The 17,721-nt window shown below is 34.8% G+C and overlaps 1 protein-coding gene across 5 annotated transcripts in view; it reads left to right on the top strand.

Annotated features, from left to right (window-relative positions):
* Aida (axin interactor, dorsalization associated) overlaps positions 1-17,721 on the top strand; it is a 46,563-nt gene that overhangs the window by 18,918 nt on the left and 9,924 nt on the right. For all 5 annotated transcript variants that reach the window (XM_015483615.2, XM_015483616.2, XM_048809334.1 and 2 more), the window contains exons 5-6: positions 4,039-4,102; positions 4,365-4,471. In XM_015483615.2, coding sequence (XP_015339101.1) covers positions 4,039-4,102; positions 4,365-4,471 — 171 coding nt within the window. The remainder of the gene's footprint in view (positions 1-4,038; positions 4,103-4,364; positions 4,472-17,721) is intronic.

Consider the following 17,721-nt stretch of genomic DNA (forward strand, 5'->3'; position numbering starts at 1 on the left):
ATTAAATATTTTCTACAAATTGGTATTTAGTAATATTTCAGATTAAGTATACTTATTCAAGCTTGCTTTTTAAAAAGTTAAGCCTCTTCTAAGGAAAAATAGTGAATTCTAACTTTTAATATGTTGAACTTAACTGGTTTCCTTTCTTTTAAAAAAAAAGTTTTTTTAAATTTAATTTTGTGCGTGTGGGGTGCTGGGGATTGAACCCAGGGCATTGCCCATATAAGGCAAATGCTCTGCCACTGAGCTACATCCCTAGCTCTTGGCTGGTTTATTAGGCTTATGTATTCTTTACTTCAACATTTTGAAATCTTTTATATTCTGTCTGAAAATACTAAAACTATGATTGTGAAAGTCTGAGCCATTTTTTCTTATGTTAATTGCAGTAATGTACTGCTGCTTACTCAAGCATATCTCCCCACCACCACCCTGCAAAATTCCCTTCTATTAAGCCACCCTTCAAGGCTTCACAGAAATCCCACCTCTCCCTGAAAGCTTTCTCTGCTGTCTCTATAGAGGCATAATTAAACTCTGCCTCCTCTCCTGTATAGGATCATTTTAACTATCCATTGTCAGACTCTCACATGTGTTATTTTCACTTGTATTTGTTTCAGTCCTCAAAAAGATTATGAATGGACTCTTCCCCCACCCCAGAGCCTATTGAATGCTTTAAATGTAGTATGAACTTGGCAAGATTGTGTTGACTTAAATAGATATTCATTGAATGTTTTGAAGGAATCTTTTCCTATAATTTAAAAAATAACCTTTCAAAATTGAGGCAGCTGCCCATTTTTCTACCACAAAAATGAAACACGTCAGTCACAAAAGCAGAATGCATTTTGATATTTGCCTGTGTGTCATCTTTTGAGGGTTAGCTTCAAAAGGGTAGGTCCGTGCTCCAAGAGAAAGGCTGGGAGTGCTGAATTTTCCATGGTGGAGTAGCATCAGATGTCTGCCATGTAGTGATCCAAAGTGTGTAAGTCCTACAAAATCAGCCAATGAATCTCCAACCCATGACATGCTTCATACTTATGATAATATCTTTTGTAAAATTCAAGCTCCTCTTCAGATCCTCCTAAGACATCATTGCTAGTATTGGTAGAAAGAAAACTCTATGTAAAGTTTAAGCTATTTTAAAAGAACAATAGAATCTGTTATTCCATAGTTGTTGAAAATGTAAACCTATACTACAGTTATAGAAAGTAAAACACAATTTGTTTTTTTAGTTCTAAAGCTATTCACATAAATTAAATGTTTGATAATACTTTAACTTGTAAAAATAATATAACAAAGCTATTATTCTAAAGCAAATACTTCCTCTTTAGAGCTTTGATACCAAAGAAAATACTATTTAATTATTCTGTTACAATACAAATGCAAGATAACCACTGAGCCACATCCCCAGCCCTATTTTGTATTTTATTTAGAGACAGGGTCTCACTGAGTTGCTTATGCCTCACTTTTGCTGAGGCTGGCTTTGAATTCTTAATCCTCCTAAGCCTCTGGGATTACAGGTGTGCACTACCACACTCAGCCAAGATATTCTTAATAACCAAGATATTTTTCAACTTTTTTGTTTGTTTGTTTTTGACGTACTGGGGATTGAACCCAGGGGTGCTCTACCACTGAGCTATATTTCCAGTCCTTTTTATTTCTATTTTTTAAAACTTTTTTAGTTGTAGATGGACACAATACCTTTATTTTATTTATTCATTTCATGTAGTGCTAAGGATCGAACCCAGTGCCACATGTGCAAGGCAAGCACTCTACCACTGAACTACAACCCCAGCCCTTTTATTGTTTTATTTTTATTTTGAGACAGGGTCTCCCTACGTTGCTTAGGCAGATGAACTTCTAGTCCTCCTGACTCAGGCTTTTGGTACCTGGGATTACAGACACATGCCACCATAACAGGATCAACTTTTAAAAATTATTGTTATATACATTTTTAATGGTTGATTTTTTTGCCCATTTCATTGAACTCTTATTACAATATGATCATTTCTGTGTTTTTGTTTCTGATATGAGTGAGACATGATCTTTTTGTTATCTGCTCCCCATTCTTGGTATCTATTCCATTGTTGTGTAAGTGATCAATATTTATTAATATTACTTATTAATATTGAGTTGATTTAATAGTTTAGTAACAATGATCATGTAGAAGTATAGAAAAGATGTTCTTGTATTAAAAAATAAACAGTACTTCTTAGTGAGATAAGAAATATTAGGATTCTAGTCAACTAGATCAAGAAGGTCATGGAGAGAGTGAATGTCCATTTTAGATTTTCCCTTGCCATTTTGTATATATTTATTTAGGCTGTAATTCTCTCAATAGCCTGTAAAGGAAGTAGCATTCTCATTTTAGAACTGGGGAGATTAGAGTATTTATGTAAATGTTCGAGTTATTGTTATAATTGTAGGGCTGGTTTTGATTTAAACCTTCTACTTTGATCTCCTGCTGCTTCCCCTTTGCTTGTCAGACTTAAGTTCCCACAGTCCTTTCTGTGCCTTGAATAAGGCAAACTGTTTCCTACTTGGAACCTTTGTTGTTGCTCCAGCCTGTTCTCTAATACCTGGGAAGTCCTTATGCTAGAGCCACTTGTGGATGATTCCTTTCAACTCAGGTCTTGGCTCAAATGTCTTCTTACAGTTTAGTTTTGAAAGGCACCCTGTCTACCTTAGCTACTCTACCAAGTTCCCTCTGCTTTTACACAGCATCCTGTTTGTATCCTTCATACCACTAATCACATCTTACATTATCTTGTTTATTTGTTGGCATATTTATTGTCTACTTTTCCTTAGTAAGGTCTAAGGTCCAAATATGAGTTCTTGATTACTGTGTATCTTTAGCACCTAAAACAGTGATTGGAACATTGTGAGTACTCGGTATGCATTTGTTGAGAAGAAGAAAGAGATAAAGGATGAGGAAGAGCTAAAGGGAGAGAGAAAAAGAGTGAGTAATGAGAATCTAGGTACAAGTTTCCAACTTCTTTCTCACTGGATGATTGACTCCTATTGGAATAAGTTATGTAATTACAACCTGTTCTTTTTGAATTTCCTTATTTAGGAATCCAATATGCCATACTCCTTTTAACTCAAATCTGCAAGACTCCAAAATTAAAGTCTGAGTAATTAGAGTAAAAACCATGGGTTGCCCAATTAATAATGCTAAATATTCACCTTGAAATAATTGCAGGTAGTCACTAGGAACCCATAAATTGGGAAATTAAACAATAAATTTCATAAAATACTTTTCCAGATACAGATAGAATTGTAGAATATCTGTCTGTAGGCTTACATGCCAGAAAGTAATCAACCAGGACACAAGAGGTGATAGCATTATGTTGTTTGATGACTTCCCTGAGGAGAAAGTCTGCTGTGTGTGTATGTGTATGTGTATGTGTGTGTACACATGTGTAAATATATATATATATATATATATATATATATATATATATACACACACACACACACACATATACAATAAATTTCATCATAAAAGGAATGTTAGAATTATAACCTTGCTGCTACAAACCTTACCAGTGTGATAAGTATTGAGGGAAATCTACTTAGGATAAAGAATAAGATGCGATTATCTATTTCTCTTTAATTAGTCATCTTCAGTATCAATCTTTTAATTAAAATACTTCAGGAGAAGAGGTATTCTCTTTCACTGGTACCCCATATCGTCTAGGACCTTGTATATTGGAGAACTATTTTATGGTTCATTTTCTATGAGGGCTCTGAGACTTTCCTTGGAGATCTTACAGTGCTCTGAAAATACTGGTACCTGCAGTCCACTATGGACATTTTTATTTTGCTGAGACACTCAGTAGTCAGTTGCAGAGTCTTGAAATGATAGTGAAGCTCGGAATTTAAAGTACATATATTAATGTGTAGTTAATACACTATAAAATATGATTAAAAGTATCAATTTACGATATAACATATAAGACTAACTAATATATAAGACTTATATAACATGTAAAACTAAGATATAAGATATAAGACTAATGTTTGTCTATGTCTTTATTCTAGTCCTAAAGAATATTCTCACATATAATAAAGAATTTCCATTTGATGTTCAGCCTGTCCCATTAAGGTAAATAAATAAGCATCCATATTTTGTCTTCTGATTTTATTATCTATTTTATGCCTGTTTTTCAAATATTTCTGGATTTTTTTCCCTATCAAATTTGGTATTGGTGATATGACTGATACCATTGGTAGCAATGAGATGATTGACATTTATATCAACATTAACCTAATAATCAGCATCTTATCTGGGAAGTTAGTGGCTATGAGGGTTAACTGGTGTATTAAGTGGAGTAGCTCACTAATTTTTCTGTCCTTTTTTTATATAGGAGAATTTTAGCCCCTGGTGAGGAAGAGCATTTGGAATTTGAAGAAGATGAAGAAGAAGGTGGTGCTGGAGCAGGGTCTCCTGATTCTTTTCCTGCTAGAGTGCCTGGTGGGTACAAAAAATGTACATTATATAATTCAAGGTCAGGTGTTTGGAACTTACTTTTGTACTAGTTAGTGGTGGGTAAAACATCTCCAGGTTTGCCAATCTTAAGCAAATTACCATGGCCATTCTGTTAGCGGTAGCTATCGGTTTATTGTGAAAGAATCTTACTATTTGTGTCAGGGATCCTTAAAACATCCCATGTTTAGTGATTGGCTAGGAAGACCCACAGGACTCAGCATATAGCTGTACTCACAGTTGTATTCTGAGTCATTACAACAAGAAAACACAAGAACAAAATCAGCAAAGGGTAAAAGCACACAGGTAAATTCCAGAGGAAACCAAACTTCTAAGAGTCCTCTCCCAGCAGAGTCAAATATGTACTTGATTCTCTCAACATTCTTTCACACCTGTGAAATGAAAAATATTGTCTATTGGGGAAGCACTGTAGAGATTCAGTGCACAAGACACTTATTGGGGTTAGCCTGAACCAAAACTACAGACTCCAGGAAGAAAGCAAGTGTTCAGCACAAACCATATTGTTTGCATGGACGGTTTAGGCACAGTGATCTTCTTAACAGGGCATGATGGGAATCCTGCTGAAATCCAGGTTCCCATGGACCAACATTGTAAGTAGGCTTTCTAGAGTAACTGTTTGCTATGTTAATTCTTTTCTTTATGTATCTAGGTGTTCTTTAAATAATCATATATGATTGTGAAACCTGGACCTGGAGGAATAGATACTAAACAGTTGCCCTTAACAGGGAAATAAAAAATACATAGCAAGTCCTTTTTATTTGTGGAAGACCTTGACAAGGTTGTAAAATACCCTAGTCAAGCACCCTGAGTAAATTATTTGCCTCTTCCACTTCTATACTTTCTTCTGTTCTTATACAGTGCACAGTTTTTACTTCTGATGAACTAGTTCATTTTTGGAAGTGTAGAAATAACACTGTACTATTGTGATGCATTTTTTTTAAAAGACTCTATGCTTTATGGTATAATTAAATATAATATACATATCATCCAGAAAACTTTATAATTAAAGTCATATTCCAGTAATTTAAATACTCTTTGGTAGAAGACGTTTGAAATATAAACAGTATAGGCTTAGACAAACAAGATACCTGCGCTTTTGAGTCTAACATCTGCCAATCAGTAGTTAAGTGACTGTACTTAATTCTTTATAAAAGCAGATGTTGACAATGCCTAATTCATAGGGTTACAATGAAAATTAAGGCACCACATACAAAGCATTTGGCATGATACTTTTCATTTGCTGGGGTAGTGGCGGCTACTGTATTTTCATTATCACCTCTAAATGGTGCTAACAGTCCTACACCATAGGATTATTGGAAAAATTACAGTCACTATAAAATGTTATTGTTAGTGTTTCTTTAGTACAAGGTAATTATTTCCAATCTGCTTGTCCTTATGAAGAAAGAGCTATATTTTACTTGTCATATTTGTAGGAAATTTCAAGATTGCTGAGATGATGAGGTAAATAAATTTGCTAAAATTTTTCTGTATTTTTTATTTCCTTTTCAAACCACATGCTGTAATTGAAATAGATTCCAGTTCTATAAATTTCTGGTTTGGTTATTTGTTCACTAGCTATACTTCTGTAGCAGACAAGATCCTTGAAGCAGATGATGTAAGTCATGAAATGGACAGATTAAGGTCTTTATGGGGTTCAGGTTGCTGAGTTGAAAAGAAACTCTGTAAATTAAGTCTATTTGCTATGAAAGATTAAGCCCAAAGTAATTAGATTTTTGTATTCTGATATAGCATTTTGATATTTTATTTCAGAGATACAGAAAGCTCACTAAACCCTTCTATTCCCTGAATTATTTTCCTCAAAGTAAGAAAGAGTACATATAGTTCAATTGGCTATATTTGATTTGCGATCATATTTTCCAGGGCCTGTGTCATTATAAAATTGAAAATGTCATTGAAGGACAATTTAACCTTTAACTTAATTGTAGAATGGGAAAAAAGTTGTTATACTGTGGACATCCAAGATTTCATTCGTGATAAGGCTGTTGTGTCTACATTATCATGGCAGGGTGCTTCTAAGAATTATAACATTTTTATTACCTTTATTTTATGTAATTTATATAATTGTAAGTTTGTTGTACCTTTTTTTTTTTGGTACTGAGGATTTAACACAGTGGTACTTTACCAGTGAGCCACATCCTCAGCCCTTTTTATTTTTTATTTTGAGACAGGATTTCACTTAGTTGCTGAGGGCCTCACTGAGTTGCTGAGATTAGTCTTAAACTTGGGATCCTCCTGCCTCAGCCTCCCAAATCACCTGGATTCCAGGCTTGTACCATAGCATCTAGCTTATTGTGATCTTTTTAAAAAAGATTTATTAAGGTGTCCCTTACATATATAAAAGGCATCTTTTTTAGTGTGCAGCTTTATGAGTTTTGACAAACACACATGCTAAACACTACTACTGTTAAGCTAATGAGATGAAGTATAATATGTGAATATGGTATGACCAAGAGTAGTTTATTCCCATTTAAAATAAAAAATGGATTTTTATCCAACCTTTCTTGAAAAGAATAAAAAATTGTTAAACCTTTCTTTGACATTAATATCATTTTCAAAGCCTTCAATTCTCATAAGACAAACAGTAACTTTTGTGCACTGCTTTAAACACTAACTGGCTTAAGTCCAAATAGTAGTTTAATTTTCTTAAGGTAATCTCAGTAGATTTCATTTAAATAGAGGATAAAAATTTATAACCTATTATTTATTACCTGAAAATTTATTTATCATGTTGATTATTAAAGCTTCTAAATGATAAACCAGAGTAATACAAATTAAAAAAAAATAGCTGGCCAGGATTATATGCTTATAATCCTAGCTACTTGAGAAATTGAGGCAGGAGGATTGCAAGTTTGAGGCCAGTGGAGGCAACTTAGAGAGACTTTGTCTCAAAATAGAAAGAACTAGGGATGTAGCTCAGTGGTAGGGTGCTTGCCTCACCTGTGTGAAGCCCTACATTCGTTTCCTAGTACCACATGCACAAATAGCCATGACACAATTTTAGACAAAATTTAAAAAAACATTTCTGAATGACCTAAATGTAAGCCTAGCAATCTCAACATTATTCTAAATTTGTATTGGTTATTCATCTTTTATATAGTCTTAGATATGTACAAAAAATGTTTTTTTGAAACCCAAAATGAAGAGTGAATCTTACTTCTTTAATATCAAACCTGTACTTGTTTCTTTCCTGCATAAATATTCAATTCTGAGTTGAACTTGAGAGTTAAGCAAATATGGATTTCATTTTCAGCTAAAGTGCAGTTTTTTTCTTACCCATGCATATAGGAAGTTGAAAACTGCAACAAAATATTCATTGCTGTTCCATGAATATTAGGGCATCCTTATTTCACAGAATTTCAGAATATATCTAGGGTTAAGCAGTAAATACCACCAAAGTGTGCAGTTAGACTCTGGCTCTCCGAGCACTTCCTTTCTCTCAAAGTCTCAAATTCTCAGACTGAGCCGAACAGTCAGAGCCAGAGTCCCTCATCCAGTCATGTACTTATATTGAAAGGAAAGGAAAATACAATTCAATGTTATCTGGTAGTTCTCCTAGCTGTTTTTCAATAGTTTTAAGGCTTGTTAATATTCTATTACTCTCAAGCAGTTTTGGAAACATTTTAAGATTTCTTTTTTATAATTTGTTTCTTGTTTGTTTGTAGTACTGGGATTGAAGTCGGGGGTGCCCTACTACCTAGCTACATCCCCAGCTCTTTGATTTATTTTTTTATTTTGAAACAGGGTTTTGCTAAGTTCCCCAAGCTGGCCTCTTCTGCCTTAACTTGCCAAGTTGTTGGGATTACAGGCATGCACCACTATGTCTGGCTCAGTTTTTTTTTAATCCATGAATCTTGTCACTTGAAGTCAAAAGGTTTTCTCCAGAGCTTTGCAGAAATTGGTTCATAGGAAATGTCTATTGAGTAAGCTCTTCATCAAGGCTCTAAGCAACATCTGGCCTGCTTTTTCTTGAAAGTGCTCTGGCCACTCAAATTTTTAACCCAACACCTGTAGTACCTCTTCCTTGCATGCTAAATGGCATCTGTGTATGAAGCATATACCCACTGATTCATCTTAGGTTTTGTGAGAGTATTTATTTTTTTTTCCAGATATGATGGTGACACTTAAGAATTCAGCCATTATCCAAATCACATATTTCTGAACACAGAAAAATACATATTTCTAGTACCAGTCAATAAAGAAAATAAAAACAAGAATATACTCATATAACCTATATACAAACAACTTTAATCAGATATAATTTTTGACAGACCTAGAAATATTATTATTTGAATGCTAATGACCTCTAAGATTTTTATCCAACTTTTAATATAATTTCAAAGTGAACAAACTTCTTATGATTTTACTCTTTATCTTGAAAGGTTGGAGCAGTTCCTCAACTACTAGTCAGTTACCAACCAAAAGAAATTGTGCATGTGTTTTCATATTTTCACACAATTTGTATGTGTGTACAAATTGCAGATGTGCAGTACAAATTGCAAAATTTTTCTCTTGCTAGATTTTTAAGACCCATTTCATGTTTTGTGCCATCTACAAAATGTTATGACCAAATAATGATTTGACAATACCATTATTTTAAATTATGTTAAAATTATCCCAAAATAATAGAAAATATTATTTTATATATATATTTTATTGCATTTACAAAGAAATGTGCACTTTAAAAAAAGTGTGTGACAGACTTTGAATTGGTAGTATCAGACATCTGAATTTAATTACAAGTATGATAAATCTAAAACAAAGAAGACATATATAATCACATACATATGATAATGCTTAGTTTACATTTTAGATATCAGGTACATCTCTGTCCTAAAAATATGGACAAAAAATTTTGTACTCCTTATTCATGACATGTAATTCACCAAGCACCAAGGCAAAATGAAGACTGACTCACCTCTTATTGAAGTAAATGCCTGTGACAAACATTTGTACAATATCATGTAAAAAGCCAAGCAAATGAAATTATTCAATAAGCAAATTCAAATCAGTGTTTTAAAAAAATATAATCTTTGGTAATTTTCCTCTTTTAATGTTCTGACCTAGACAATAATGTAGTGTTTTGGAACAAAGACTGTCATGCCATTTCCAATTTTGGACTAGAAATTGTCCTTATGGTATGATATGAGATGTAAACAATAGCAATTTTTAAAAAGCAAAAATAAAAAGTTGAAAGAAAAAAATGACTTCTTCTTCTGCATGTGAGGACAGGGTCTTAAGGATCCCACTGACCTTCATATCCATGTCACTCCAGACTCATCCTCAGGCTGGTGGTCCTTTCATTGTCTGATTCTCCATGATCTCTATGGCTACACAGAGACTATTGAATGTGAGGCCATCCTACTTTTGATACTCAGACCTTCATTTTTCTCAGCATCCTCTTGGAACAAAGAAGTTGTGGGCAGGGGGTGGGGGGCTTCAGATGCTCTCCCATTGTTTTTCTGTACTGTTGCAGGTAGAGTGGTGCTTCATTGCTTGGTCTGTGTCAGTGCTGTGGGGTGCCCAGCAGAGGCAGAGGCCTTACTTGCACAATTCCCTTTCCTCTCCACAGTGGCAGTGGCTGTAACAGTCTTGGCTAGGTCAGACGCTTTTACACAGTTTTTAAAACATTCTTGAGCGAACTTGTCTGTGTTTAACAAACAGCCATTTGGGGGATCCATAGCTACCTTCATAAATTGTTTTCCACAGATGAAGCACAATGAAATAGAGCAACTTGAGTTTTTACCCAAGTACCACCTGTTAATAAACAGTTTCCATCAACAAGATGGACTTTTTGGTGTCCCCTATTACAGTAGTGTGGTGAAATGGTTCCAAACCTTCTAATTCATTGTCATTACTTTATCAGAGTTGTCTTTAGGTTTAGGCTTAGAATCTTCCTCTCGCAGAAAATCACACTGAATCGAGTAATTCCTTCCAACTCTTTTTGACACCAGTGAGAGCATGCTTGCTCTGGTTGGTGCATAAGAGGTGGTTGGGGCAGATAAGTCAGAAAAAGACGTGCTTTCTGTGTTCAGTACAACTTGGGGCTCACCAACTACCAATGGCTTCCTTTGTCTTGCAGTAAAAACTAAAAGTGGAATTAACCAAATGAACACAGTCCTGCTGCTCACTGCTATATGAGTGTTAAAGACCTATCATATTGCTATCTGGGCTACTCAGTCTCTGTCCATTCCTGTGAATGTGCATTGCCCAGTGTACAAAGTTCAAATGTTACTCTTTTTTAATCACTCCCTTACTTGGAGTTCTTAGTGACAGCTCAATAACATCCCTGGGATGTTATTGAAAACTTGGTTTGGACAGCTGTAGCCATTTAGAGTTTTCCATATTTAAAAGTATGAGGCATAAATAGTGGCCTCACAAAAATGTCTATATTCTAATCCTGGGAACCTGTGACTGTTATGTTACATGGCAAAAGGAACTTTGCAGAAGCTTGAGATGGGGAGGTTCTCCTGCAGTTCCTTTTAAGGCTTTAGGGACAATTAAAATAAAGATGTTTAAATGGGACATGATGGTTAAAAGCATGGACTCTGTAGCCAAACTGCTGTGTGATTATGGATAATTTGTTTTTCTATGCCTCACTTTTCACCTCTGAAAAATAGAACTAAACTATTGTTGTGAGGATTAGATGAGAGGATTAGGATAGTATGTGGCACATCACAAATACTCACAAGTGTTAGCTATTTCTTATTTACATAGCAATTCCATGTGGAAGAACATTTCTTCTGATCTTTGCTCTAGATCTGAGAGCAGATGATCTAGCTGTAATAGCACAGTTTACACTGGATTGTGTGTAGTGATTTCTTTCTTATCCTTGTTAGTCTTCGAATTTTATGAATGTAGTTGACTTGTTCTCATATTACACTATGTAATTGGATATGTTAATCCTTCACTTAGAAATCTTCCTTTTAATGCATTGGCTCAATTTACAACTATCATGGTTTTATCTTTGATGCAAAAACATGCACCCTTTTCCATCTAACCTGGGAGCTATAGATGGTATGGTATTATTTTAGTATTTGATCTTCATTTATGTTTATTATTTCTTCACTCATTGATATAGATTCTCTAGCCATTTGTTTACTAGAGCATGATAACCTCTAGAACTGGAAATTCAGTCATTCATTCAATAAAATATTTCTTCAACAAAGATCTGTTTATTCGTTGTGCATACTACAAAAGGAACAGTTCCCACACCTTTCAGGATGCTTATTGTGTAGTCAGCAAGACAGAGCCAAAAGCACATGATTATGATTAGAGATGTGCACCAATGTCATAGGTTGGCAAAAAGAAGGACTGAGGGAGTTCAATAAATCTAGCCAGATTTAGGACTCACTGAGTATGTAGGAGTTGACCATGCAGAGAGAGAGCACATCATAGACCATTCTGAAACACCTTAAATAGGCACCTTTCTATGTAATCTATGATCTTAATTACAGTCAGCTTCCTTCATCATGGAGCACAATGTTTGACATTCTACCTTGAATTAAACAAGAAATTCAGACTTGAAATCACCGCCTCCATATTAAATTATTCGAAGTATAATGATTACATTAAACCTTACTGTGTAGTCTCAGGCAAAAAGATTGTTGGTAAGGAATGTAGCATCAGCCCTACCATTTCAACTGAAAGATCTAGATGATGACAGGTTATAAAATTGACTCACCCCAAAGTAACAACAAGTTTAATATCAACTTGGAAAAAAAATAATCTTAACATCAAAAAGACTTTGAAAGTTGTAAAGCAATCATCTTTTGACTGTCAAAAAAAGGTAGTAAAGAGGTAAGACATAAAAGAGATAACATTCTTGGGGGTTTTTTGGCGGGGGTTCTTTTTTTGTCTTTTTTAGAACTGGGGGTCGAATCCAGGATTTTGCAAATGCAAGGCAGACACTTTGCCACTGAGCTACATCCCAACCCAACATTCTTAATATATAAAGAAAAATTTTAATTGTAATAACCAAAGCAGAATACATGAGAGGAACAGACAACATGAGCGAGCGCGCGAGTGTGCACACACACACACACACACACACATTTAAAAATACCCGTTAAACATATAAAAAGATACTCAACTTTATTTTTAATAAAAAACATAAATTAAAGCTACTGTTGGTGAGTCTTAGGGGAAATAGGTACTTATTAATCACTGGTGGGAATAGAAAAATGGTACAGTTCCTTTGGAGGGGAACTGAGCATTCTCTAACAACATATAAGTACATATTTTTTCCTTAGCAATCCCATTCCTGAGAATTTACTCTGAAGATGCACCCCCAAAATACAGGAAAAAGAGGGGGAAACACTTGCATATACACAAGATTCTCTGTTGAGGTGTTTTTTATAATGATAAAAAGTTAGAAATAATGTAACTGCCATATGAAGATTGACTGAATAAACTATGATACATAGGATGCTGTAGAAAATAATTCAGAAAATCTCCATGAACTAATGAGTGATTTTTCAAAATATATTGTTAGCAGAATTTATCAAGGTAGTTCACATTAGCAGATTAAGGGGAAAGATTTCATAATGTTGTCAATAATGCAGAAAAAGTTTTCAGTTAAGTTTGAAATACAGCCTTGATTTTAAACAATTCTTGGCAAAGAACAGAAAAACATCCTTAACTTGATAAAACATGGCTACATGACATTTACAGCCCAAAATCGTTTAATGGTGAATTTGAACAAAACAAGAGTGTCTATTACTTCTTTTCATCAGCCTTGTTTTGGAAGCCCTAGCTACTGCACTAGGACAAGAAAAATGAAATATAAAAGGGGGGATGTTCTTTATTTGCATATTTATGAATATATAGAGAATATGCAAAAAAAACCCTATTCATAACTCATTAATAAGATAATGCGGTTCCTGGATATAAAATCTGTACAGACAAATCAATTCTATCTCAAACTAGTAATAGTTGCTTAGAAAATGAACTATTATAATATTTATAGTAGTATTAAATAACATCAAGGACGTTATTATAAATTCAACAAAAGAAATATAAGAATTTTATGTAGAAAATAAACCTTTGTTGAAAGAAATAAAAGAATATCAAAAGGAAAAGGAAACTGGAGCAATCTTGAAATTAGGGAAAAAGATGGAAGAGTGACTTAATAATTGTTATGGTTGGTGAGATGTTGAATTGTACATTCTCTTTTATTTTTTTCATTTCTCGCGATTGAATTGTTTATGAGAATGCATTTTATAAAAACAGTGAAGTCATTATTCTTTTTTTCATTTGTTCATAATAGTGAACATTAGACATTAGATTCATTTGTAGTAATTATAAATGCATGGAATATAATTTGCTCCAATTCAGTCCCTTCACCCTCCCCATCCTCCCTCCCACTGTTCCCTTTCATCCACTTTACTGATCTATTTATTTACATTTTTTAAAATTAGTTATCTTATAGATATTGAATGATGGGTTTCATTATAGTGTATTCATATATGAGCATTGGAAAGTTAGTTTGGGTTCATTCCACAGTTTTTCCCTACCCACTCCCCATTTCCTTCTTTTTCTTTTATTGATTTTATTTTTTAAATACATGACAATGGAGTGTATTACAATTCTTATTACACATATAGAGCACAATTTTTTATACCTTTGTATAAAGTATGTTCACGCCAATTCACGTTATACATGTACTTGTTTTTTTTTTGCATTACAATTCTTATTACACATATATACCACAATTTTTCATATCTCTGTTTGTATATAAAGTAGGTTGACACCCAATTTGTGTCTTCAGACATGTACTTTGGATAATGATGTCCATCACATTCATTCCACATTCATTAGGAGGCTAATCCCCTGCCTCCTCCCTTTCCCTCACTCCCCTCTTCCCTATCTAGAATCCATCTATTCATCCCATGTTCCTCCTACCTACCCTATTATGAGTCAGCCTCCTTATATCAGAGAAAACATTTGGCATTTGTTTTGGGGGGATTGGTTAACTTCACTTAGCATTATCTTCTCCAACGCCATCCATTTACCTGCAAATGCCATGATTTTATTCTCTTTTTAAAAAGTTCATATTGTATATATGCCACATTTTTTCAAATCCATTCATCCACTGAAGGGCATGTAGGTTGGCTCCACAGTTTAGCTATTGTGAATTGTGCTGCTATAAACATTGATGTAGCTGTGTCCCTGTAGTATGTTGTTTTTAAGTCCTTTGGGTATAGTCCAAGGAGAGGAATCGCTCGGTCAAATGGTGGTTCCATTCCCAGATTTCCAAAGAATCTCCATACTGCTTTCCAGATTGGCTGCACCAATTTGCAGTACCACCAGCAATGTATGAGTGTGCCTTTTTCCCTACATCCTCTCCAACACTTATTGTTGTTTGTCTTCATAATAGCTGCCATTCTGACTGGAGTTGTATCTTAGTTTTGATTTGCATTTCTCTGATTGCTAGAGATGTTGAAAATTTTTTCATATATTTGTTGATTGATTGTATATCCTCTTCTGAGATGTGTTTGTTCAAGTCCTTGGCCCATTTTTTGATTGGGTTACTTGTTTTTTCAGTGCTTAGCTTTTTGAGTTCTTTATATACCCTAGAGACTAGTGCTCTATCTGATGTGTGAGGGGTAAAGATTTTCTCCCAGGATGTAGGCTCTCTGTTCACCTCATGGATTGTTTCTTTTGCTGAGAAAAAACTTTTTAGTTTGAATCCATCCCATTTATTGATTCCTGGTTTTAATTCTTGTGCCATAGGACTCTTATTAAGGAAGTTGGGGCCTAACCCACATGATGAAGATTAGGGCCTACTTTTTTCTTCTGTTAGACGCAGAGTCTCTGGCTTAATTCCTAGGTCCTTGATCCATTTTGAGTTAAGTTTTGTGCATGGTGAGAGTTATGAGTTTCATTTTGTTGCATATGGATTTCCAGTTTTCCCAGCACCATTTGTTGAAAATGCTATCTTTTCTCCAGTGCATGTTTTTGGCACCTTTGTCTAAAATAAGATGGTTGTAATTTTGTGGGTTAGTCTCTGTGTCCTCTATTCTGTACCATTGGTCTACCAGTCTGTTTTAGTGCCAATACCGTGCTGGTTTTGTTACTATTGCTCTGTAGTATAGTTTAAGGTCTCATATAGCGATACTCCCTGCTTCACTCTTCCTGCTAAGGATTTCTTTAGCTATTTTTGGTCTCTTATTTTTCCAGATGAATTTCATGATTGCTTTTTCTATTTCTATGAGGAATGCCATTGAGATTTTGATTGGAATTGCATTAAATCTATATAGTGCTTTTGGTAGTATGGTCATTTTGATAATATTAATTCTGCCTATCCAAGAGCAAGGTAGATCTTTCCAGAAATAGTAAATGAATTCAGCAAAGGAGCAGGATATAAATCAACACCCATAAATCAAAGGCATTTCTGTATATCAGTGACAAAGCCTCTGAGAAGGAAATGAGGAGAACTACTCCATTCACAATAACCTCAAAAAAAAAAAAAATAAGATAACTTGAGAATCAACGAAAGAAGTCAAAGATCTATACAATGAAAACTACAGAACCCTAACGAGAGAAATCAAAGAAGATCTTAGAAGATGGAAAGATCTATACATTCCCTTCTTAAAAGGAGAAAGGGAGGAGGAGGGAGGGAGAGGGGGAAGGTGGGCAGGGTCAGATCAGAATATGATAGCCCAAAGGGTGGGGTTTTGGCCTGCTGAGAACTTCTAACTGAAGGAGTTTGGAATCCCAAAAGCAACCTCAGCAGCAAAGCCTCTGCCCTCCTCCTGCCCTCCTGTCCGTTCACCCTTCTCTCCCAAAGCCAGTCATAAAACCTAGAAAGCGCTCTCTCTCTCTCTCTCTCTCTCTCTCTCTCTCTCTCTCTTTCTTTCCTTCCCTCCCTGCTATTCCCTTCCTGTCCCCCTACCCTCCCTTCCCCACTCCCTTAAAACCCTCATTCCAGACAGGACCTGCCTTAGGTCCAGAAGGAAAGAAGGCTATACAGAGAGGCCAAGAAGAATCTGACAAGACAGGGCTTGCTGGGACCCTGGCAGCCTTTTACCATTAGCTCACACCCCCTTTTCCAGTCATTTCTAAATGGCCATCCATTCTTCATGGAACATAAACATAAAAACAGGAGTTTTCCCTGGATCTGTAGGTCTTTATTTCTGAAGGCTTTTAGGTCAAATAAAGTTCTATTAAATAAATGTTATGATTTTTAAAATGTAAAGATATATACTAGTTCATAAATTAGAAGAAGCAGTTTATAAAGATAGACTCTTTCTGAAACTCATCTGAATTTTTATTGTAGTTCCTGGACCTTTTATACAGCTATAGAATTAAGATACTGTATTAGTGGTAAGAGGATAAATAGTCCGGTAAGACAGAATAGAAAACTCAGAAAGTGATTGCCACATGATTTATGATTGAGGTGGGACTGCAGATCAGTGGTGGAAAATGTCAGTCTTTTTAATGAGTAGTGCTGAGACAATTGAGTATTTATGTGAAATTGAATGAAATTAAAGCTCCTATTATACACCATAGACAATAATTCTGTGTGACATATAGAATTAAGTGTGAATGGCAAAACAATAAAATGCTTTCAAGATAATACCTTTATGATTTTGGAGTGGGGTAAGTTTTCTTAAATATGACATTAAAAGCACTGATTATAAAGGAAGATATTAAGAAATTTGATATTACTAGCAGTAAGTATTTATCATAATCAGAAGACACCATGGCAGAGAAAAGTCATTCTTAACATTCAAAACTAATACTTGGTGTCAGAAGTTAGCAACGTTTGCTATCTTTTAGAAGAGTGAATTGGATAGGGTGGGGGGAAGGACACTCCCAGGAGGCTGATCATATCTTTCCTAGATCTGATACTAGTTATACAGGTGTATTCACTTTGTGAAAGTTCAGCAAACTGTACTAACAATTTGTACATTTTAATTTTTTATTTATTTATTTTTTTATTGGTTGTTCAAAACATTACAAAGCTCATGATATATCATCTTTCATACATTTGACTCAGTTGGGTTATGAACTCCCATTTTTACCCCAAATACAAATTGCAGAATTTTACCCAAATTTACCCCAAATTTTTACCTAATGGCATATTAGTGACTGTTGTATTCTGCTACTTTTCCTATCCCCTACTATCCACCCTCCCCTCCCCTCCCATCTTCCCTCTCTACCTCATCTGCTGTTGTTCAATTCTCTCCCTTGTT

The sequence above is a fragment of the Marmota marmota genome, unplaced genomic scaffold, assembly GCF_001458135.2.
Source record: "Marmota marmota marmota unplaced genomic scaffold, marMar, whole genome shotgun sequence".
Lineage (NCBI taxonomy): Eukaryota > Metazoa > Chordata > Mammalia > Rodentia > Sciuridae > Marmota > Marmota marmota.